Source organism: Oreochromis niloticus, linkage group LG15 (assembly GCF_001858045.2).
Source record: "Oreochromis niloticus isolate F11D_XX linkage group LG15, O_niloticus_UMD_NMBU, whole genome shotgun sequence".
In the NCBI taxonomy this organism is placed as follows: Eukaryota; Metazoa; Chordata; class Actinopteri; order Cichliformes; family Cichlidae; genus Oreochromis; species Oreochromis niloticus.
This window is the reverse complement of record NC_031980.2, coordinates 15,619,673-15,643,949: the sequence shown is the minus strand read 5'-3', so window position 1 is coordinate 15,643,949 and position 24,277 is coordinate 15,619,673. Positions and strand designations below refer to the sequence as shown.

Genomic DNA, 24,277 nt, shown 5'->3' with positions numbered 1-24,277 from the left:
ACACATATGAATGTTCCACACTTTCCAGTCAGATGCAGTGAAGATTTCTCAGGGGAAATCAGGCTAAAGTACATGGCAACATAAACTTGTTGTTAATTGGTGCTGCTCATCAAGATACACACATGTGTTTACAACCAAACCCACACGTATGCACACCTTGGGAGTAGCATGGTGACTTAAATTAGTGCTATGTTTATAGGGTGCCTGCAAGTATGTGCCAATGTGTATTAGTTATTCACATATTAGACAAGCCACTTTGGGAATACCTGTAAGGTGTGTGAGAGGGCCGGTTTATGGGAAAGAGACAAGTGTGTGTGCTTTTTAATGCAGGCATTTTCAATTAAGACTAATGGTACACGAGAACGCTTCAAGAGAAAAAAAAATATGTTATGGTGCTCTACATAGCACCTGAGTATTAAATTAAATGAGAACAATGCATCGATATGAAACATTTTTAAAAAAATGAACATTTTCCAGAGACATAAAGACACATTTTTTAAGGCAATAGATTTCATCACCAATAAAGTAATGTACAGAACTAGAACATGTATGTATAAGTTCAAACTACTTTTGATAGTTAAACCCAGAGCCACGTAAGTTTTATGCTCCTGTGTTTTTCTGAGATGTGCTTACATATTTGGCTGATCCCAGGTAGAATAGCAGGTTATCAGGTGTGGTGGTTTTGACATGAAGAATGATGGTATTATATCGCCCTTTTCGGATATCAGGGCGGTAACTACGGAGACAGTCACCTCCCGAAGACACTGACACTTTGATCTGTAAACAGGAAGAAAGAGTGAAGGAATTAAGAATGTTTCCACAAAAAGGAATCTTCGATTTTAGTTTGAATTCATCCTATATATTGTATAATAAAACACAAGTGTTTAAAAAAAAAACCAAACATCTGGTGACTGCCTGCAAGTCCAACTTGGACTGAGAGCAATCAGTCTCAGATAGACTGATATCTAATTTATAAATGCAGGCAGATTATGGCTGAATTATTATGCCGTAAATAGTCCTGCAACAGAGTTTTAACCAACCGTTGGGCACCGACATGTTTCTAAATAGCTCCCAGGGATGAGGTGGAAGAAAGCCATCAAAAGAAACCAAGCCTACTAGACCCACGGCTGGGCCTCGTACGTGCAAACACATTCAGCCCAACTGTCCCCTGCTTAACCTGTCGAAGTGTTAGCCAGCCACAAATGCTTCTGGAAGTTCAAATAAATCATAATAAATCTTGCACAAGATATTATAAAATAAATGCAAACTTGCTGACATTTATTACACATTAAACTACTATAAAACATGTGATCTCCTACAACTATGAGTAGTAGTTGTACATGGCAGTGTGTCAACAACTTACTGAATTAGCTTGTTTCCTGGCCTGGTTAATCAGTTCCTTTATTTGGGAGATGTTACGCCTCAAATTGTCCTGTAGCTTTTTGATTGGCTGCAGCTTCTCCAACAGCCTGTCAGCTTCGTCCTCCAAATCCTTCACTTTTGCTCCTGCAGCATGAACTGAAGGTAGAGAGAGATCAAATACAACAACGCTACAGAACACTACCATAGTTGTTATCATGATACTATTCGGTACAGTACTGCAGCTGAGAGAAAGAGAAAGCTTGCAGAAGACGAAGCGAAATAATGGTAGATGAGGAAATCACAGGAGGAGGAGAAATATAGAGAAAGAGACAGAAAGATGGCAAAGCCAGTAAGAGCCAAACAATTAGTGTAACTCAGCATTCAAAGAGAACTGCTTCTATTTTATTTACTTGGAGAAATTGTATCAGCTTAAGATCCAGGAAAGATAAAAATAAAGAGAAGACATAAAAATTAAAAAAGAAGTGCTATGCCTTGCAGTGTGCAGAGCTCTCATGCTCATGCCGAATGGAGGCTTTATTAGAAGCAACTATTGTTTACCGTGTAGCTATTAAAGATAATCACAATATTAATCGGTGGTGCTCCAATACTGCTCTTGAAATCAGCCTATACCGCCATAGGCGATACTGACTGAAGAGCACGCTGACTCAATACAGTGTGTACTCTGTGATTTGTTGTATTTAAGCAAAACAAACATGTGAGATATTGCAATTAAAATATGGTATTGGTGCACCACGTATAATACGTGCTCATATTAAAGTAAGTGAAATATACATACTGATTGCTGTGGGGATTGAAAAAAGAGAAACAGAGAGAAATATATCAAATTTCGAATTTATGTAGATCTGAGACAACAACAAGATAAAAGTTTGGAAATGTTCCAATTGATCATTTTTAACATTTTGTTATAAATTTATCAAATTAGGATATAAGTGTTGCAAAAAAAAGTTCAAAAGCTCACTCTTTTCAGAGTAAAGAGAGTAATTAGTTACTACCTGCCTACTAATATTAGACTACGCATACTAACTACCAAAAGAAGAGCACTTTACTGTTTTTCTCATGGTCCTGGATCATCTGATTGGCTTCGCTGACGGTCTCCTTCAGGTCAGTGTAGTTGCGCTCTAGTCCACCAAGTCGCAGGTTCAAATCTCCAAGACGCTCCAGGACGTCAATGGCTGTGGCATTAGCATCCGCTGCTACAGCCTTTGTGGCTGCTAGCCTAGCTGCTGTGTCTGTCAAAGAATGAAACATAAAAGATGTGTACTGTAACTGCCATAAGCAACATTCATGTTGTGCAAACCAAATTTTTTAAACAAATATATACTTTACAGTTATTTACTATCATTTTGATGTATTATTAAAGAAATAACAAGATAGCTCTTAGGTCAGATCTGGACTCTGTAAGTTCCACAAAGCAAAAGTCTGGCATTAATTTGGTTAGATTATGGCATCACATTACATACACACACACACACACACGCACACATATATGCTCTGTCAGTTCATGCTGCACAATAATTTTAAATATTCATCACGGATTACAGCTCTTAGACATCAGAGTAAAAGAAAGTGAAACTTGGATGGGTAAATGTGAATCCCTGCTCTGATCATGCTGGACGTGACCAGAAGTCTCTAGAACAAAAACACAGCTTGTTTTGATACAACACTTGCATAGGGTCAGTCTATGAACAGATTTTATTGTTTGAGACTGAAACTATAAAAGTATCACGCTGAATATTTGCTCTAAGCGGACGGTGACATCACACTAGGGAAATCCTGTAAAAATCTCTTTATTATTCATATTCATTTATTTTTAAGGCAAATTTTTCCATGTTGAACTGTTACCATTTCTACATTTGAGAGCTTTCTGTGTGTCGATCCAAACACAAACATGTGTAACACTTCAGTTCAGTAACTTTGCTATCGCCGCAGTGCATTTCCGAGTGCGTATCTGTGAGTACTGACATGTGTCAAGTTGAGTTTACCCGAGCAACTGACCTCTATCCACACACTGATATTGATCCACTCTCTCTTTATCTTTCGCCCACACTTGTGTGTGCATGCACAGCCACACACACACACACACAATGATGCAATCATACCGTTGGGGATGGCGTTGAGCGTTGCCATGGTTCCATTGACAGCTTTCAGCAGGTCTTTGGTTTTGTCTTTCGCTGCTTTAACTCTGCCCTTCAGCCCGGCCACACCAGCTGCATTCTCTACACACACACACACACACACAAAGTAAATGATGATGGTGGTTTGATTTGAAGCCAAGGCCGCCTGCTAATGAAATCATTTCCCTCACCTCCCTAATGGGAAAGAGTGACTGAGAAAAAGGCATAGAGGCGCAAATGTAGGACGACAGTGATATCAGATACACTGCTCTAAAATTGGAAGGCTTGTTTATATTGTATAAGGAACCTATTTCTTGCATTATATATAGTACATTCTGGATACACATACACCGACAGTACCTTGGGCCTCATTTTGAAGTTGTTTAGCTTGATCCAACAGTACATGACTCTTCTGCAGGGCATCTTGAGCTGCTTCCTTTACTGGGATCTCTGGACCTAAAGCCTGCATACAAGGAGCAACAGTGCAAATTGTGTGACTTAAAATGCTCTCAGAATAAAGTATTTTTGGGTTCACACACAAATTAAAAAAAATAAAATAAAAAAAATGTAAAGGTGCAGTAATCTGCATACAGAGGTACCGACTGTAAGATCAAAGCATAACTACTTCGCACTGCTAAATGATCCTCTAAGAAAGGGATTCAAATTACTTAACTATTCATCACTTTGTTTCTCCGTGTTCAACCCTTTGAATCATTTTTTCATCCCTTTGCTTTTCACTTTTAGCCCTTTACATATTACTTGCCAAAGGAAAAGAAAAAATAAAGGCGGCGAAAAAAGCAAACGAGCCGCATGAGTCAACAAAAGAAGGGTAAAGTATCAGCAGAATGACTGTCAGACGAATGAACTGGCTCAGAGGAAATTAAAGTTAAAAAGGAGAGAAGAGAAAATACATGGAGAGAAAAACAAAATCAAAGACGAAGGCAAATGTTTAAAATGTAAAAAGTTCAAGGGAAAACAGCAAAAATGGTTAAAAAAAAAAGAAAGAAAGAAAGAAAGGGAATAGAAAATGGGACAAATTAAAAAATAAAAGAAGGAAAAATGAAGAATTCAGGTGTGAGTCATGATAATGAGAAAGAGAGGGAAGGAAGAAGAGGGACAGAGCTGCGCTTTGATCCCTCAGCCATGACTAATGGAGAGCACAAGCTTACATTACTGTTACTGCATGCGACACATACACAAACACACACACACACACACACACACACACACTATCTTTTGTGCTGAGAGAACACTTTCATGGTCCGGATTGCTAAACTGCTTGTGCTTGGTATCTACAGCAGCTGAATACAGGGCGAGTTACATACAGCAAGTGTTTCCATACGTGACGGTGCACGTCCTCTTACCAGTGCCAGCGCCTCGCTCGCCCTCTGTTTGGCTGCCTTTGCCTCCTTCTCTGCTGCATCAACATTCGCTTTAATGTTACTGTAGGCATTGAAGGCGGCTGTCGCATTGAAGGAAAGGTTTTTAGCTTCAGCCAAAATACTGTGAAGAGAGGAAAGAAAGAAATGGACATTGATTTCCTATTCTATTTGTTATACACACTTTGGTAAGCAATTTAATTAAACTGGAAGTTATAATGAGAATTTCCAGAACTTTTCATGTCTCAACGTTTACTGCCATTAGTTTGATTTTGGGTGGACTTGAGCATAACATATTCCAGCTTAAGTGAACTGTGAAGCTGAGCCTGCAGTTGATGATGGTATGCTTTTAGCGCTTAAGAGTCGATTTGGATATTTAAGTTACAGTAACATGAAACTGAATAAAAAGCTGTAACCAGCAAATGTTATTAAAAAAAACTTATAGAAAGCAACATGAACCCGTTTTAAAATCACACCGGGCCTGAAGTAAATACTACCTGGGCTTACGTGTGTGCTTTTCTGTACTGTAAAAGTATACTCCCTTTACCCATCTAAAATGGCTGCAGAGTCGTTAAGTTGCTTGGCATGTTCCTCTGCATCCTGCACGCGATAAGCCAGGCGACCATCACTCAAACCATAAGTGAGGTGACTGACTCTGTCATCCAGTTGGTCATGAAGAGTACCGAGCTCACTCGCCATTTTCTCCAAGTCCTATGAACAGAGAACAGACACTCTGATCTACATAAAAGCGACTTTTAATGCTAATAAAACATAACAATAACATTATATGTGCCGAAGACAGAACCAAATTTGTCTTTCTTGAAGGCAAAAGCAATACAACTAACCTGAGGCAGAATATTCTAGAGTGGACAGAGGTTTAAAGTGTTACAGTGTACGAAAGGTTTATTTCCATACCTCGATCTCATTGTTGACGTTGTTAGAAAGCTGGTTTGCTTCACCCAGTAGACGTTCTCCTTCTCTAAGAACCTTCTGTCCTTCCTGTTTCACTCCGCTGACTGCAGATCGCTTCCTCTGCATTAAAAGAAAACAGGACCAGATTCAGATGGTGGGGTCAGGAGTTGGTGGTAAAAACATGAAAGCATGGATCCATCCGGCCTTACACCACTGGTTGAGGCTGCTGGTGGCGGTGTAATGTGTGTGGGGGTATGTTGTAGGCACACTTTGAGCCCCTTAATACCAACTGAGCATCATTCAAACAGTACAGCCTCCCCGAATATTGTTGCAGGCCAAGTCCATCCCTTTACCCCAGTGTAACCACATTCTGATGGCTGCTTCCAGTTGGATAACGTGCTATGTCGCAAAACCCAAATCATCTCAGACTGGTTTCATCTGCGATGTGGTGGACTAGGAGATTTACATCATGGATGTGCAGCTGGCAATTCTGCAGCAGCTGTGTGATGCCATCAGGTCAATATGGACCAAAATCTCCAAGCAGTGTTTCTGGGACCTTGTTGAATCTGTGCCACAAAGAATTAAGACAGTTCTGAGGGCAAAAAGGGTAGTGAGCCGTAACTAGCAAGGTGCATCTAATGAAATGGCTGTGAGACTATATTGATTGAGTGTGTCAGAGATAGAAGACTATATAATCTTTCCTGTAGGATAATCTATTCAATAAATGTTTGCTATTTTTCTGTTAGAGGTTATTCTGCATCTAAGCTCTTCTTGATGATTAATCGCATGCAAAAGGCTTCTCAAAAAAAATAAGATTAAGTGGCGTCAGTGATTTATAGATGGTGAATTTCAGTCTTTGGGATTATATTAAGCAATTTTATTGTTTTTTCAGTTTAGGAGACAGAAACTAAAAGATTTAATTGTCTTATGTGTAAAGTCAGAAATAAAATACACTTAAAACGTTACTATCAGACGTTGGGTAACGTGTGGCCTCATGCCTTTAACTTTGTGACTCACGCCCCAGCATCTTAAAGACTGGAACATGCTTATCGGTATAAGCATAAATTTGTGCACTGGTCTCTCTCTTAAGTGCATGGAAGGGTACAAAAATGTGCAAACAGTCATTTTGGTGCTCTTTTCTGTAGCTATCCAGGCCACAATAGAAAGTACAGAGTGGATGAGGAGTAACAAAGACGTCACACAGCAGCGTTCATGTAGATGCTTCAGGTTCAGAGTCGGTTTTTATGAAATACTGCAGCTTCAGCACTTTAGAGTATATGACAAACACAATGACAGTTTAAATAAAAATACTTTTTGTTTTGGATGCACTCCATATAATGTCAAGCATGCCACATGTGAGAGAAGCAGTACGACTTTAGTTCTCCACCTTAACATGCAAGAGGGCTAGGCTAGATATCTTTGTTTGGCTGCCAGTAACCGCTTGTTGAATAACTTGTTTTCACCTTAAAGCCTTGTTTCCCTTAAGGAAATCTGTTGGAGTAGAGAAATACAAATGACTGGAGATCACACCTGCAGAAACTGAATATTTTGCAATTCACCAGTTAAGCAAAGCTTTAAAGGATGACAAGTAATTATAAAGACTGTAGGCATGCCAACAGAAGGGTGTTTTTACAGAATCTACTGTCAATGTGATAATTAAAGAGGCTTTGCTTACCACATTATGACAACATTTAACTGACATCTCAAAATATCAGTTACACACAAAACACACAGTTTGGACACGAGGTCACAATGTAAACTCGTGCTTGTACCTCCAGGGCTGTGAGGTTAGCTTGGTTTTGGTAAGCCAGTGAGCCAGCCAGACTTGTCTGTCCCTGGGCAAAGATGAGCAGCCCATGGGCATCCCTGAGCTTCTCCTCATGGTCCGAAAGCTTCCCTTTTATCTTAAAGAGTATAATAATAAGGAGGTGTTAAGCCAGTCATTTTGTAAAACTGAAGACAAATAAGTAAAATTAATTGTCACCTCTGCCTTGAGGTCTTCAGTGGCCTGATGCGGTTTACCAAAGAGTCTTTGGACTTTCTGATACAACTCTTCTGCTAAACTGAAAGGAGAAAGAGGAGAGAGAGACTGGATTATTTCCATTAAATCCCACAGTGTTACTGCACAGTGTCATACATGACTTGGTAGAACAGTGGATTAAAGTATCACACGTGAATACTAGAATCCACAGAAGAGACAAGAGGATGGGAGTTACTGCCATGTGTGAAAGAGCCTCTGCTAGTCTGAAGACAATAATCACTCCATATGACTGAACACTGAAATGTGGGTCTGAAATTAGCAGCGTTTGTCTATTGACCCCTCAGGCTAAGATAGATTAAATTGCTGCACTGTAAAACATTGCAAATATCACTCTAACATGCGTGTCTGTGTGGGTGAGGGGGTAAAGCAACACGTGGTAATATGCACTGCAGCAGAATTTGCTATATAAGTAACAGCCATAAATAAAACTGGAAGAAAACAAGATTGTAAAAGATAACTAAAACCTAACAACCGAGCCTCATCAGGCTGCCTGTCTGAGAAATACTCCGAGGCATACATTTTGCATTCAACTTGCTGCAACAAATATCCAGAGCCAACAATCCAGAGACTTTGTTTAATATAAAAGGAATTTTAAGCTGTCATCAGGCTTTGTTTAAGTGACATTTCATTAAAATTTAATAGTTTTGTTGTGCTGTTCTCATCCTAAGTGCAGTACACCACTGAGTATCTAACATGGGATGGATCATTTGCAAATGTATTTATGTATAATGTTTGTGTTTGGCTTTTACAGAACAATCCATTTTCTCTTTTTACAACATCAGGCTCAGCAAGGCTGAGAATGGGGAGGTGACAGTCATTTTCCTCCTAGGGAAAGGCAGACTCAGACACTCCATGTGCATTCTAGGCTATGAAATGAAATGAAAACAGCAGTAGAAGCAAGTGAGTGTATGGCTTTCAGGTGAGCGGTGTGGTACCGGGCATCCAGCAAATGAGAGAGCAGAGCACTGATTGCTTCGAGAGCCAGTATACTCCATCAGAAATACTTCATAGGTGTTCAAGCAGTCTCTACCACCACATATTTCCAAAGACAAAATTGGATGGGAGAGTACAATCTCTGAAACTTATGTTGCAACATTCATGGCCATCGCATACACTTCAGCTGTATGAAGGTGAGAAAGTTGGCCAAGTGTAAACTTTCTCAAGCCCCTAAATTTAGGGGCTTTTTGCATAACACAGTGCATCATCATGAATGTTTCCAGAAAAGACTTCTCAAAATGAAAAACTTTAAAAGGAAAACTAGCCAGTGGGCAGCAATGATTGTTTTGCAACAACCAAGACATTGAGCATTTTCAACTTGGACATCTTGTCATGTTGAAGACACCTAAATGTCACCACTTTACATTTTGGGTGGCTTGTAGCAAATATTCTCTTCCTTAGCTGGCTCGGGGCATCAGAGGATGTGTACATAGGGAAAAACTCAGACTCAGGGAAAAACATTCACAGAGCACCAATCTGACATACTGTGAAACTGTCTTTGGTTTCAAAGGCTGGAGGCGCTTTCACTGCAAATTGTGGTGTTTTCATCTCTTGTTTGTAGCTACAAGTTTTTTCAGCAATGCTCAGGCCCAACAAGAAGACTGGGTCACCCGGCGTATTTTAAAGAGGCTTCTGCTCCAAGGTGTGAATCACAGAATACATGCCAATGAAAGCTCATAAGAACATGTAACACATGGATAACACAAACTCGTGTGAAGTCCTGTCTCAACAAAGATAAAGCACCGTTTATGTACAGGAACAGTCTACTTTTTTTTTTAAGATTGTGCTACAAATTCTGTTAAAACCATTTCTTTAACTGAGAGATGAAGCAAGTAAAAGATGCAATCCTAAATGCTTTTCAGCTCAACTTTGTCTGCCTACACTGAACTTGTTGCACAGAACACTTGATTGTGCCATGTGCCCACCAGCATGCATCTTAACCATCAATTATACTGTTTATTTCGATTCAATTCAGTTTTATTTATAGAGCCCTGAATTACAGTGCAACGTTTTTCTGATTTATGTCATTCACCTCTGGACACCCATATTGTCCAGTAAACATGACATGAAAACTAACTTTATTTAATCCCCTCATCCAGATTTGAATGCAGCTTTTACTTCATTGCAATTATTGCCACGAGGTGAACTTTTAGAAAGCAGAAATAATTTCAAACAGTTTAGTAGCCATATGCTTACCAGTGTGTCCTGTAATGAGTGCAATTTTTCACCTTCAGCATTAAACAGGACTACAAGGATCTAGTGTCCTCCAGTTAAGAGTACTCAGAGGACAATTTCATATAATTTTGGGGACATATGGAAGGTAATGATTTGATCTGATGAAAATTTAATGAAGCCTGTGGAGAATAGCAAGAGAAAGTCAAAGTTAAAAAAATATAACAGGCGCATCTAACAGTTAATTATTACAACATCATTATATACTAATGCTGCATGTGAATGAAAGTGACATTTGCAGCACACTGCAAAGTTTTTTGAACTCTGGCATATTTACATCAAATATAAACAGTATGCATAATTGTGCCAGCTTTGCTCATTTTAGCACTTGTTTTTTGCCAGTTTTCTTTGCTTCCCTCAGGGTTCAGTGAAATAATGCACTGTGAACTGACAGACAAGTCACTGAATAGCAGTGGCAACTTCTCTTTGTCTCTGTTTTTCCTCACGTTATCCATCACAACTCGCTGTCCATCTGTTAGCTGTTCCCCTGTCCCTCGGTGACTTTTCTTCTCACTACCTGTTCTTTGTACGGCTGTGTCTCTCTCCGCTTCTGCCCCTGCGGTGATACTTTTAATTAACTCATCGACCTTGTCAACATTTACTGCTCAAAGAGACAAAGAGAGGGAGCAAAGGAGGGAAGACGGGAATAGATTACCAATTCCATCAAATGCATTGAGAGAGACAGAAAGTGTGGGAACGCAAAGGGGGAAACATCAACAGGGCTTTAGGACACATCGCAATCCGATCTCTGTAAGTGGAAGTGGTTTACATCTGATACCCAGTGTCCAAAAAAAAAGAAAGAAATCAATCACAATCAAAGGAATGATGGGTTTGCCTAATTTAACCTCTACATATTCCCTAACCATTTTCCAAATACTCAGTGCTGTGTTGTTTTACAAATGAAGGCGATTTTCTTTTATTCCTGGCATTCACGGAAAGTTCCATAAACAATTAGAATCTAAATGAAACTAGTTTCTAACTCTTGAAAATATCAAGTCTGACATTATTTGCAGTTTACTTTATCAATACACGCGGCAGAATTTTCTGTATTTAAATGGCCACAGACAAACATAGTGCATTTACAAAGTAATTACACACAAGTTTAATTTGTTTCCAAACTAATTTACTGCAAACTATAAGTAGAAATGTCCACTTTGTGAGAATACAAAAGGTGAATTTGCAAAAAGCCAATTTGTTTCTTACTTTCTGCCTTATGCACACTCTACCCAGGCAGCAACCTTGTTAAAATCAAACCGAGTATTTACAAGTGAGAGAAAATCTCTGAAGCGGAGTGTTTTGTACACATTGGAACAATGTCCTGGCACGACTCACGATTTCATGAGTAAAAACAGCTCAAAGTAAATGCAAAGTCTTGAACGAGTGAGAGCAAAATAACTGGTAGGTGGAATCTTGGAGTCACATCAAACAAATGTGTTGATTTCTTTCATCTGCATCCTTTTATCTCTTCATTATCACTAAATTTAGAAACATGTTTCAAAGTGATGCTGAAAAGCGAGTTTGTGAATTAAATAAGCATTCATAACATTCAAGCTGTACTATTCTAATCCAATATAACCAGATTGTTCAGAAAACCCTTCAGTTGATCCAAAACGCTGCAGCAAGATGATATTTCCCAGATGGTGGCGTCTCTCTTTGGCTTCCGGTTAAATCAAGAATTGAATTTAAAGTCATTCTCCTCACATTTTCTGTAGCTCAGGTGGTAGAGCAGGTCATATACTAATCAGAAAGTTGGTGGTTTGATCCCTGGCTGCTCCAGTCTGCATGCCAAATATCCTTGGGAAACATACTAACCCCAAGTTGCTCTCCAATGCCTCCATCTTAGTGTGAATGTGTTTGAATGTTAGACAGGAAGCGCTTAAGGATAGAAAAAAGTGCTTGAATGAATGGGTGATGTATAATGTTGTATAAAGCGCTTTGAGTGCTCAAGTAGAGTAAAAGTGCTATATAAGAACCATCCCATTTACTGTAGAAGGTCCCCTCATATCCTCCTCAATCAGGCCTCCTCACATCTTAAAGAGCCAGTAGTACTATATTATCTTAATAGAGCACTTTGTGGTATTTAAAAGCAGAATGGGAGGCTGAGCCTTCGGCTATCAGGCCCCTCCTCTGTGGAGCTAGCTCCCGGTTTGAATTTGTTAGACAGACTTAAGATTAGACTTTAAACTTTGGCCTTTTGATAAAGCTTATACTTTTGGCTTTATCACATGACCCTCAGCATCCATTGGTTATGCTGATATAGGTTCAGGCTGCTGTAGGACTTGTGATGTACTGAGCACTTCATCTCCACTCACCTCAATTCATTCTTTGTGTGTTTACATGGCACTGTTGTGTCCTCTCTCTCCTATATGGCCTCTTGTCTTGTCTTCCTGTGCTCTCCTTTCTTCATTTCACTTCACCCTCATCCCCCAACCTGTCACAGCAGATGGTTGCTTCTATCCGAATCTGCTTCTGCTGGAGGTTTCTTCCTGATTAAAGGGAGTTTTTCCTTCCCACAATCACCCAGTGCTTGATCATAGATCTTTTTTTGTCTGGTTGTTGTGATTTCCACCGTTACAGAAAGAGAAACATCAAGCATCCTCAAAAAGTGCCCATAGCATGGATGCTCACTTTTTCTTTTGTACTCAGACATGATTGCTAGCATATTTTATCTCTGTATATTACCACCTTATGGTTTGCACACACTCCATTGCATATGTCTAAAACAATGGCTGGTCTGTTCACTTAGTTTTCCTTTTTTTGTGTGTGTGTGGGAGAGAGAAAAACATGACCTCTGTACATATGTGTTCATGTGTTTCCATACTTGTTTTCCTCCTCTGCAATAACTTTCTTCCCTCCCAGCTGTCGTTGCCTCATCTCATGCAGCATAGCCTGGATCTCCTCCTTCATCTCGCTCAGGCTTTTTTCTGGAGTCCCACCTCTCCGTGAAAGAGACTGATTCAACTCAGCAGCCTTTGATTCGAGGTCTGGACACAAAGACACAATGTGAAAGTAGTCTGAATCTAGAACACGGCAGGTGGACAGACTCAATATATGCAGTCACAGTTTTACAAGCATTTCAGATTCACTGAAGTTTCCTCAGGGTTAATAATGAACTTTTATACTTTAAAAATATATAGGTATTATTAAGTTCAGATGTTTTTATTTTAGTCACCTTAACAGTTCTGCTTAGCTTCACTAACAAACCTTTCAGCAACCAAGAGCAGAAGAACTTCAAAACAAGCTTTGAAACACACCACTCACACGTAATCAGCTTATGAAGTCAGTTTACACACTGGCCAGCAATTCCTTTAATGACATATTCACTTTATATTTTAGCTCCGTTTTATTTTTTACTCTCTCCTGGGAAAATAATCTGGGTATTTTCAGTTGTTAGATGATCAAATTTAGTTTAAAAACAACATTAACACACCAGAGCTTGGTGCATGAAAGGGAGAGTCTAATCTATTTCTCAGAGCTAAAGATTTCTCTGTCAGTTCTTCGTGGGTTTGTCACTATGATCAGCTTCTTTGACATCATTCAGTAGTTAGTCTGTTATATACAAGACTAACAGCCTATACCGAGAGGGTCAGTCTCCTTTTAGTGTATAGGCAATATACAGCCCAATTGTGTAAGCAAAATAACTCCATAAAGATGGAGAAAAACATGAAAAAATGTCCTGTTTACTGCAAAGAAGTAAAAATACATTCTGAAAATGTTCACACCAGGCAAACTGTTAATTTACAAAATGGATAGTGGACACTCTTAAGAAATATCATTGGAATTTCAACAACATGCCTCAATTTTCCACATTCAGTCAGTTTACTGTCACTACAAAGAAACACACAAGAGCACGTCTTTGTCAGTTCGTAACACGGACAATAATTCTGATCTCTGGCTCAAATTAAATTCCTAGTTCAGAAAGTCACTTGCATGACTGAATCCAAAATGCAGTAAAAACTCCAAACATTATTTCCTCCTCTGAATCTGTCACACTTTCCCAAACCCTCCTGTGAGACAAATTGGGCAATTTGATGAGCACGTTCTGGCCCAAGGGCCATATACTTGACACCCGTGGAAAACGATGATTCAGCAAATGATTCAGCACAAATTTCATGGCAATCCATTAGCTGCTGAGAAATTTCAGCCATCACCAAAGTAGTGGACGGAAACTGCTCAAAACACTAAATTCATCATCCACAGATTGAATTTTCTAAACCTGTATGACTTTAATCTAATGATGGAAACACTGAGTGTTTTCAAGTATTATCCAGCCTGTTCAGTCCACAGCATTATTATAAGGTAGAATTATCAGAGGGACAACTCAGGCTGAGCAGTTTGGAGATAAAGTTAGAGAGGCAAGGCTGAGATGGTTTGGACATGTGCAGAGGAGGGATAGTGGATGTACTGGACAAAGGTTGCTGAACACTGTGCTGCCAGGCCAGAGGAAAAGAGGATGACCACATAGGAGTGAAGGAGGACATGCGGAAGACTGGTGTGACAGAAGTAGATGCTAGGGACAATTTGAGAAGCTACATTTTGTTGTTTTCATTCCTGCCAACAGCTGCAAAGCAGAATTTAAAAATGCAGAAAACAGCATCGCTTCTGTGCACACAGAAATCATCTACATATATACACAGATGTACCACAGCCAAACAGATGAAAACGCCAAACCTGATGGACATTATGTCTTTGGCAGTCTGACAGTAAGACACACAAACGCACACGCTTTCTCCTAAAGCACCATTCAAAGGAAAGGAGTTTATGTCTGCCCCTCTTTAATTAAATTACGGCCAGTGAAATCTCAAACTAATCAATAATGAAAATACAGAAAAAAGAAAAAAAAAAAAAACTATGGCTCACAACGATATTCAAACTGCTGCAACCTAATAAGAAGTGTGTCTGTGTATTTGCTTGTGCAAAAGGAAAACAGAAGAGGGAAAAACTGAATGTGTGTTTGTGTGGTTTGTGTGTCTGCTGTAACGCTGCGATCCTTTCTCATTTGAAATGTGAACACAATATGATTAAAGTTCAAACTTAAACGGAGTATGTGAGTGTTTGGAAGGTGTCTGTGTACAGGTGGGCCTGAGTGAATGTGTGCGCAGTTGTGGCAATGCAGCATTTCCGCTCATTTAAAATGTAAACATGACGTGATTAGAGCCAAGACAGAAGTAAAGCCATCATGCTAATGAACAGCTGTACTGCATGTGTGTATGTGTGCGCATGTTGCATTTGTGTGTGCGTATGTCTATGAGTTTGTAAGTGTGTGTCACAGCCATATAATTACATAGTAGGATTTAAAAGCCAATTAAACACTTAAAACGTGGATGGAATCATATTATGCTATCTAGTAAACACAGGCACGCACACAGAGAAAAGTGTGTACAGTATTATTATGTGTGTGCATGTGTGTCTGTGTATGGCTGTGCATGCGCAGCTGTATGAATGTGTGTACACTGGCATCAGTGTTTGTGTATCTGGTGTGTGTGTGCATGCGCACACGTTTGTGATAGCCACTAATTAAGTCTCTAATTGCTGCTCTCAATCATCCAGTGAGCTGCGACACAGTCTCTCTTTTCCTCTCTCAGAAACACACACACGCACACACACACACACACAACCATAATCACACAATGATTAGGCAGAGGGCCAGAGAGCTGGGAGCAACAACAAGAAGAGGACAGTTTCATCACAGCCAGCCAGAATGGGTTGGTTTAGTAACTTTCTTTCATTTCACAAGCCATAAAATTTTCATAGTGGAAATCAAAATAATTAATTATTTGACTACACAGTTTTATAAAGAGCACACTTGTTTTTTGTTCCCACCTAATATCAGCAAAGGGGAGGAAGAGCCACTTATAAATAGATTTATATGTGCTAAGCCTAAGTACAATTCAATTACAGTTGCTCAGGATAAAGTGACTAAAACTAGAGCCACACACACACATATGTAACTATTTTCACCAACCAGAATATTATTTTTTTTTTTAAAGCTTTGACTGTCTAACTGGAGCGGTTATTGAAAGGGAAAATACAGAGAACACCACATTAGACAACAGGGAGCGACTGTGGAAACAGGTGACAAACCAACCTGCACTCAAGATCCACTTATTCGCTCGCTATGGAGCTTTTATCAGCAGATAAAGTTTGGGTGGTTGCCATGGAGCTGCAGTGTTTTTAGTTTTTCTGTCAAAGTCCATGTCTTTTGTCCATGCTAAAACTCCTTTTTCCAGCCAGCATGAATACAAGTCATAACAAAAACTCAGAATAGGGAAAAAAAACAGTTTTGTGACAGCAAAGTTTATCTAAAAATGAGAGTTCAAAAACAAGTCATTGGAGACTGTTTTAAATCAGCAGCTTTTTCTAATGCCAAACATGCACTGGGTTAAAAAAAAATATCTTGGTGATGGCACACTGCATTGACTTGTGTCACTGATGTTTACTTTGTTAAACGTGAAAAACAGGGGAGTAGCTTTTCTTTCTTCACAGTTCATCCCACACTGGACCTGAGTCCACCCGCTGTCTGCAACAAACTGTTTAAGCTAGTGCCCAAATAGCCAGTTCACTGCTGGCTGTCCCTTGTAAACAGAGGCTTTACAAATGGGCTGATTTTCCCATGGCAAGAGCCATGTGCCAGGGATAACCACATCAGGGATATAATCTCAGTGACATACACAACCAAGAGTACAAAGGATTGTTCGAAACTGTTCATTTAGGATAGTTCAAAGTCTTTATAGGGATAACTTGCACATAAACTTTATTATTCAAAACTTTGTCCATTTTCTTTTTGTTCCACCACTGCAACTACCAGAGAAAAAGTGTAGTAGTCCACTTTAAGGCTAATACTGAAACAACAGGGACTAAGTGTGGTGTCAGCTGTAATAGTAGGTAAAGAAGAGCATGAAGGGAAAAAGCACTTTTGGCTAAACAAAAGCTCAAAAGCTACACGCTCAATTCTCGTCCACTCCCACACGGAAGACTGCTAATGGCTTGGAATCCCTAAACAAAGCAGTGAAACCTCTTTTAGACTTGAGTTATCATCTGTTGTGTTTATTTTGTGTTGAGTCAAAGGAGAAAACTAATCACAAGCTGGTCACGAAGCCACTGTTGACAGAGCTGAAGGAGGAGATGCAGCAGCTGCACCAGCAAAAAAAAGGACACTGGAGCTGAATTGAGTGACCTGCTAGTTACATATGCAGAGTATATATTTGTGTGTGCATGTGTGTGTGGGCGCTTGTGTGCGTAAGAGAGAGCCAAAGAAAGAAGCAATCTGCCTGAAGTCGTCACTGCTGGAGGAAACCATCTGGAAAAAACTGCAAAGTTCTGAGAGAATCTTTTACACCAGCATCCTGCTTTTGGACAGTACTTATCCCTAAATCTGTGGCTACATGGATAATATATGATTTGTGGTTAAACAAAGACACCAGAGCATGAAGAACTCAAACAAACAAATAAAAGTGCAGAAATACCTTTAAGTTGTGAAAATATCTGGTTTTTAATTAACTGAAAATTAATTTAAAGGTGCTGTAAGCCAACATTATTCTGTTAACAGTGAATCAAAGCAACAGGGTTGTTTGAATTCTTAAACCTACAAAGATTTACTTCCGAGCCACAAGCTTGTTGTTCTAATTTTTTGAAATGAAACCTCACCGTTCTGATTCACCGCTCTCTTGCCTCTTATCATGACACAGCAAAAATGCTTTGTTTTATTATTTATTGTTTTACCTTTAAACTCCACTCTGCAGTACATACTTAGCACCACTGCAACGAGCTGGTGAACACGAGCTGAACATTTACCATGAAAAAATATATTTTAAAAAAGCCAATGTGGGAACAAATCTTAAAAAAAAAAAAAAAAAAAAAGTGAAACATGAATGCGTGTATGCATGAGCAATGCTGCTCAAGCTACCATTTGTGATTGAACAAGTACAGTACTTTTCAATCCAGTCGCTTTCTTTCCAAGCCTCTAGATTACCATGACCTGGATGACTGAGAACCCACACAGATAAGTATAGTATTGTGCAAAGGTGTTGATCCGTTCTTCTCGGGAGAAAGAGTAACTTGTTAAAGTGTTCCTGATCAACAGTTTTCCAGGCTTTCTAAAGGTCTTACAAAATGTCTATTTGGACATTGGCTGCTTTTCACTCATTTTCAGTTCTTTCCTTGTAGCAGACAATTTTCAGAGGAATGTTTTTTTCTTCCTTTTTTGTATGTTAAGGCCCTAAACACTGAACTATGAATCATTCAAGTGTAAAAAAGGCACCGAGGTCAAGGAATGAACTAGTGTTGTGTTTAGACATAACAGACAACTTAGCAAACAGCTAGTTTGAAATTGTATTGTTAGGCAATGCCAATATTTTGCTTGCTTGGCAGTCCGAGATATGCTAAGCAAACACAAGCACCACGTAAGAGATGCATCTGGCCCTTCAGTTTATCCATGTACTGTTCGTCAGAAACCATCTCAGTGGAAGACGCAATTTTTAAGAGGTGTCCCATATTCCACAAGAAGCAGACATTGCCACAAGGCATTGTCAAAATGTATAGAGAGATGTATACATGGAGTCAGGAAGCAGGTACAACAGTGAGTGACTACAGCCATCTATAAAACATAGGGGAGGATCTATCATTGTTTGGGGCTACATTTCAGACAGCGGTGTTGGGTAACTTGTCAAAACTGGGTATTATGAACAATTATGAACACAGAACAATGCCATCAGGTTTTGATCCATCGGGCAATTCAATTTGGAAAAAGTGTCTGATTTACAACTGCTTCATTTTTCAGCATAACAATGATCCCAAGAACACTGCTAGGGCAATAAAAGCATACACAATGCACCACCATCAGTCACTGACATGGCCTACAACGACCCCGGACCTCAGCATTTTTTAAACAAAGAAGAGCTTTGAATGTCCTTCAAGAAGCCTGGAGAACTATTCCTGAGGACTAAAAGAAATTCTAAGAAAACCTGGCTAAGAGTTCAGGCTGTGCTGAAGAATAAAGGTGCTCATACCAAATATCGATTTTGTAGTGCATTAAGCTTGTTAGAATTGTACAAACTGTTTTTACCTTGTACAGTTTATTTCACTATAATTATGTGGTCACATTTCAATAAATCACTGCACATATTTCCCATTTTCCTAGTAAAAGAAAGGCATTCTGGCTCAAGATTTTTGTGTAGCACTGTAGTTCATGTGCACATGTGCTAGATTGTGCTTTAGAAGCCTCTTTTGCCACATGAAGCTACTCTTCAAGGTAATGGAACAGTTGCTTGCCAACTACCTACAAAACGAACAAAGCCAACTGAGTTGTTGCACCCAATTATCTTGGTAGGTGCTCTCTTTATCACCGTGGTTAGCGATGCTGCAGCCTGCTGGATCTGTCTTTATTGGTCAGGCAACACTTTACTCCAGCAGCTGGCACAGAGCACTGGCAGCTGGCCCATCAGCGACTGTGTTTGAGCTACGTTTTCCATTAGTGATCTTACAAGGGGGTACTAAGATGTTTTGTTTGCCTCACTTTGAAGATGTCACACTTTCAAAGAATAATGATCGAATAGAACGAATACAAGCTGTTTACTCCGAGTAAATGCCGAAATGAGTCTTGGTTGTAATGACACTGCTCTTATCACAGTAATTATTTTATGTGCAATTCAACTTCAGTGTCATTCTGAAGATGCTGCATCTTTATTTAAATGGAGTTTTTAATGTGTTCTGTCATGATAATTATTCATTTCATTACGTTTTCATACTCTTCTGTCCCACTCTCCTGAAATATAATAACCCAAATTTCCCATTGGGATCTGTTACGTGTAATATTCTAATTTAATGAAATGTACTCTAATGACAGATGAAACTAGTGAGACAATAGACAGATAAATCCTGAAATCCCAGTTGGCAGGATATAGAGGAAGCTAATAGGGGAGAGGTGCTTCTCATTTCTGCTACCTTTAGCTCCGAGCAGTGTGTCCCTGATGAACTGCTCCAGGTCCTCGGCTCGTTTATGAATCCTGTCAGCATCATCCTCAACCTGCTCTCCATCAGCAGACACCTTAGTGGCCTATACACAAAGACATATACGTTATAAAATAATGAACAACTGCTGAATAAGTGAACGTATCGACTTCTATGGAGCGGAAAAAAGAAGGATGCAATCTTCGACGTAAAGGGGGACGAAAGCAATACATAAGCACTATTAATAATACTGTGCCAACAAATATAAGGATAAATGAATTACTGACATGAAATGAAAACAAAATATCAGACAATAACATGCTCACAAAGGACCAGGAAAACAAGAGACGGATGAATTTTTGACAGACATGAAAACAGTTCCATATACACTCAATTTAGCAAAAACGTACACGCACACACTGACAGAAAGAAAGTGTAGGTAATTACTGTTGTGATTTGACAAGACCATGCTATATCATTTTAGCTGGTTTGTGTGAGAGTGTGTGTGTGCGCGCGATGGGGTGTGGGGGATAGTATTGCTGTCAACAAATGTCAAGGCCTCAGCCCCTAAAAGGCTGCAGCTTGACAGCACGAATGTGAGTGTTATTTTTCTCCATTTGGTATTTTTAGGTCCCCTCCACTCAAAAAGTGTTTTTTTTTCCCCCTCTGTGTTGGTAAACTACTCTTACAGACAACTTTGACTCTCAAAATTGTAAAAATTGAGCGTGTATTAGACAGAGTTTGTAGAATACTTCATTATTTATGTGGTATATAAAACTTTAGGGCGTTAACTCTTCCTCTTAATTACCTTCATGTATGGACTGATTTTTAAACAGGTAGCGCAGCCCTGAACTTTTATTCTGTGATGCCACAGAATAATAGATGGAATGAACTAGACTGGATTTATATATCACTCTATGGGCTTTCACACACATTCAAAGAACACTTTAATCTGTGCGCTTAAGACCTGTATCTACCCCGCATTCACACCGAGTTTAGAATCACCAATTAATCTATCTTTGGAAAGTGGGAGGAAGCCGGAGTACCTGAAGAAAACCTACGCAGGCTCAGGGAGAACATGAGTAGGTGTCAGGTGTCCTCCGTCCTGCAAAACCCTCGACTAAACCAAACTGTCTGAAACAGAGTGTTTCCAGCTGTATATTCCATGCGAGATATGAAAACTTTGGAACTCTCTGGAGTTCATGTGTGACAACCACTTTATTTTATTAATATCCAACCACTTATCTACTCATCCGTGCCCAGCTGAGCGATATAACTGGCCAAAAGAAGCAACACAGAGCTCCAGAGGGTGGGAAAGCTATTCATGACATCAGGTTCGCTTTGAAAAACAAACCATTAAAGTGTAACTGCCATGATAAAGTGCTTAAAATGCCCTTTATGACATTTTTGACCAAGTTATTCTGCACTTCAGCTTCATTATTTTTGCATAGTATGGGAAACACCACTAAAAAGAAACATGCATGTAGAAATACAGGATTTAAAAGTTGTGTAAAAATCTGCTTTAAAAATTAGTAAAATGCTGCTTAGACCCTCAACAATACTGGTATATGTTAGCATTTAAAATCTAGATTATCTTGACAAAGAATGGAACAAAAGGCAATCAACATCCAAAGAAGAGCTTGAATCTCATTCAAGAAGCCTGGAGAACTATTCCTGAAAGAAAGTTCAAGAAAGCTTGCGTAAGAGAAGACTTTTAGGATTATACAAACTCGGTTTTTACCTTATATCCTTTATCTGTATTTATGATTGCATGTTTCAGTGGACGGCAGCACTTAATTCCCAGTGTCTCAGTACTATATATCTATATTTTCACATCCCAGACAGCAAAAACTGTTAGACACAATGCGAAAGTTGTTCTTCCTGCACATCTGTTGCTTTAAACTATGATCTTAGTGCCTGTCACGATGTGTATTTGCTCTCCGGCTGCACACAAAGAAAGAGTGAAACAAGGATAAAGACAGGACGAAGGCAGACAACGATGGAGACAAAATTTGAGTCAAAAGAAAAGCTCAAAGGTTTTACCCTGCTGTGTAGCTGGTCCATCTCTGTAACCAGTGATCCCAGGTTGGAGTCAGCCAGTTGCAGTAATCTCTCTGGAGCTTTCTGACGCGACAACATGTGCTGCAAGAGAGAAACAGAGAGATGAAGGAATTATAGAGAGAAATGTCTGACACATTTTGGCCTTGGGCTAGGCTTTTGAACTGTCTGGCTTTGTGCCGTAGAGCTAAAAAGAAAAGAATAAACAAGCGCGTGCAAAAGGCAAGGAAGACATAAATAATTCAATTGTAAACACATCTGATAAACATATTTAAATTGTCTCAAAGTGCAGTGTGTATTAGCAATATAAATGTGGCAACTTTATGGAATTGTAATTAAGCACTTGGAAAAATTTGAAAAGCTCACTAAGAAGTCTTAATGCAGAATAATCCTTTACCTACAGAACATCTTAAGTGAGCTAAATCAAGAGTATCTCAATGTACGACCATATATTTGATTACACAGCACTTTAAAATGCTTTCTATTTGGTTTTTTTTTTTTTTTTTTTTTTTTACACAATAAACCAAGTAGTAGTTATACTACATATTTTCTTTTGTAAAACCTTCAAAGCAGAAAACATTTCCATCCATTCATCCAGCCATCTTTGCATCCTTCTATACTGCTTGTCCAACTCAGGAGGCTATTTATGGGGAAGGGGGGTTTGCTGCCTATTAGTTGAAAAAGGGTAAAGTGGGGTACGCCCTGGACATGGCACCAGTCTATCACAGGGCTGAAACACAAAAGTACATATTTCCCTGTGGTGTGTGTAGGACTCACTGTGACTTGATAATTGTACCAGTGGTCTTTAGACCACTGGGGGAAGTAATGAGCCCACTAGGGACTGACGCATCATAGTGAGGCCAAAAAAAAAAAGTTAAACTAGAAAAAGAAGGCAGCATTTGAAAGGTTCACAAACAGAAGTAGTCGAAGTATTATAACATGTCATGTACACGTTACTCAATAGATTCATTAGAGAAGTCTACCATGTTGTAGTAGTGTTAGAATGCATAATGAGTATCAGTATGCCCTACATAGAGCATTCAAGTAATGCCTCATAAAAATTAGTATGCAACCAATGGTCACAACCACTGGTAACATTAGATACCAGCATCTACTGTTCTAATAAAAATTGTAAAAGAGTAAAAAGAGAAATGCATCATAACAAAAGGAATAACAGGCTAAGTCGGACGAAAATTGAGAATTTTAATACTCACTTTAAATTACTGGGTGTAAGGAAAGGCACCCATTAAAATGTTCCTTAGATGAAAGAAACAAGATTTGGATCTTGGAGCCTCACAAAATAAAACAAAAAAAGATGCAAAAGGTTCTCAGTAGAATATTTGATACTGTTGGCAGGGGGGCTGGTGTAATGACTGACCTCACTGGAGAAAATTTCATGTCCTAACACAAGAATCTCAGTTTTTCCAGAATTCAAATGGAGGAAATTTGAAGGCATCAAATTGGTAATGGCAGTGAAGCATTCACTGAGGTAGGAGAGGCTACTGAAGTTGCTTGGCTTAATAGAAAAGTATAGCTGTTTATCATGAGCATAGCCATGACAGAATATATATATATATATAGTGAAAAAAAGGTCAACAATACCAAGCACTGAACCTTGAGGGACGCCACATATGAGTGGTCGAAGTAAGTCAAAGTAATGAAACCAACTGTAGTTATGACATGGGTTAAATAAAAGTAAAATCCAACTACTCACACATTTTTTTTCTTACCTTGAGCTCCTCTGTCATGTTCTCAAATCGGTACAACACCTTATAAGGTGGTGGAAGGGGTGTCGTCAAAGTGACCTCATTGATGATGCGTAACAGGCGGTCCATATCGCTGATCAACAAACCAGAGCACTCATCATCGCAGGCTGGAGAAACAAGTAAAGACACACAGTTAGATGTAAGGCAGTGAGTCATGAGGGCAGCTAAAACCACAAACAGTCATTATGGGTTTGTGTCTGTGTGTGAGCTTACATGTTAACTTTTCGAGAAAGTTGGAGTTTTGAGTGCATTTTTACAACTGAATCTGTGTTTATATGGGCGAGCTCAGAAACACATCAATAAGGGACTGTGGTGACTGCTTGTGTTTTTCTGTTTAAGTGGCTCTGGCATCAGAAAGACAGGGCTGGTGATGCATGAAATTCAGCGCGCAGGGGCAAAAGTGCCTACTACAAGTACACACTGCAAACTAAAAACACGCAAACAGAC

The 24,277-nt window shown here is 39.3% G+C and overlaps 1 protein-coding gene across 10 annotated transcripts in view; it reads right to left on the bottom strand.

Moving 5' to 3' along the window:
• The window catches only part of lama2 (laminin, alpha 2), a 204,217-nt gene that overhangs the window by 28,579 nt on the left and 151,361 nt on the right, over nucleotides 1-24,277 (bottom strand). For 6 of the 10 annotated variants that reach the window (XM_019345952.2, XM_019345953.2, XM_019345948.2 and 3 more), the window contains 15 exons: nucleotides 23,795-23,937; nucleotides 22,050-22,148; nucleotides 20,001-20,112; nucleotides 12,880-13,042; nucleotides 7,773-7,851; nucleotides 7,561-7,692; nucleotides 5,792-5,908; nucleotides 5,424-5,587; nucleotides 4,862-5,000; nucleotides 3,858-3,960; nucleotides 3,483-3,599; nucleotides 2,430-2,612; nucleotides 2,159-2,164; nucleotides 1,364-1,518; nucleotides 634-777 (listed from right to left, as the gene is read on the bottom strand). In XM_019345952.2, coding sequence (XP_019201497.1) covers nucleotides 634-777; nucleotides 1,364-1,518; nucleotides 2,159-2,164; nucleotides 2,430-2,612; nucleotides 3,483-3,599; nucleotides 3,858-3,960; nucleotides 4,862-5,000; nucleotides 5,424-5,587; nucleotides 5,792-5,908; nucleotides 7,561-7,692; nucleotides 7,773-7,851; nucleotides 12,880-13,042; nucleotides 20,001-20,112; nucleotides 22,050-22,148; nucleotides 23,795-23,937 — 1,856 coding nt within the window. The remainder of the gene's footprint in view (nucleotides 1-633; nucleotides 778-1,363; nucleotides 1,519-2,158; nucleotides 2,165-2,429; nucleotides 2,613-3,482; nucleotides 3,600-3,857; nucleotides 3,961-4,861; nucleotides 5,001-5,423; nucleotides 5,588-5,791; nucleotides 5,909-7,560; nucleotides 7,693-7,772; nucleotides 7,852-12,879; nucleotides 13,043-20,000; nucleotides 20,113-22,049; nucleotides 22,149-23,794; nucleotides 23,938-24,277) is intronic. The other 4 variants (XM_019345949.2, XM_019345951.2, XM_019345956.2 and 1 more) reach the window with 1 other exon arrangement.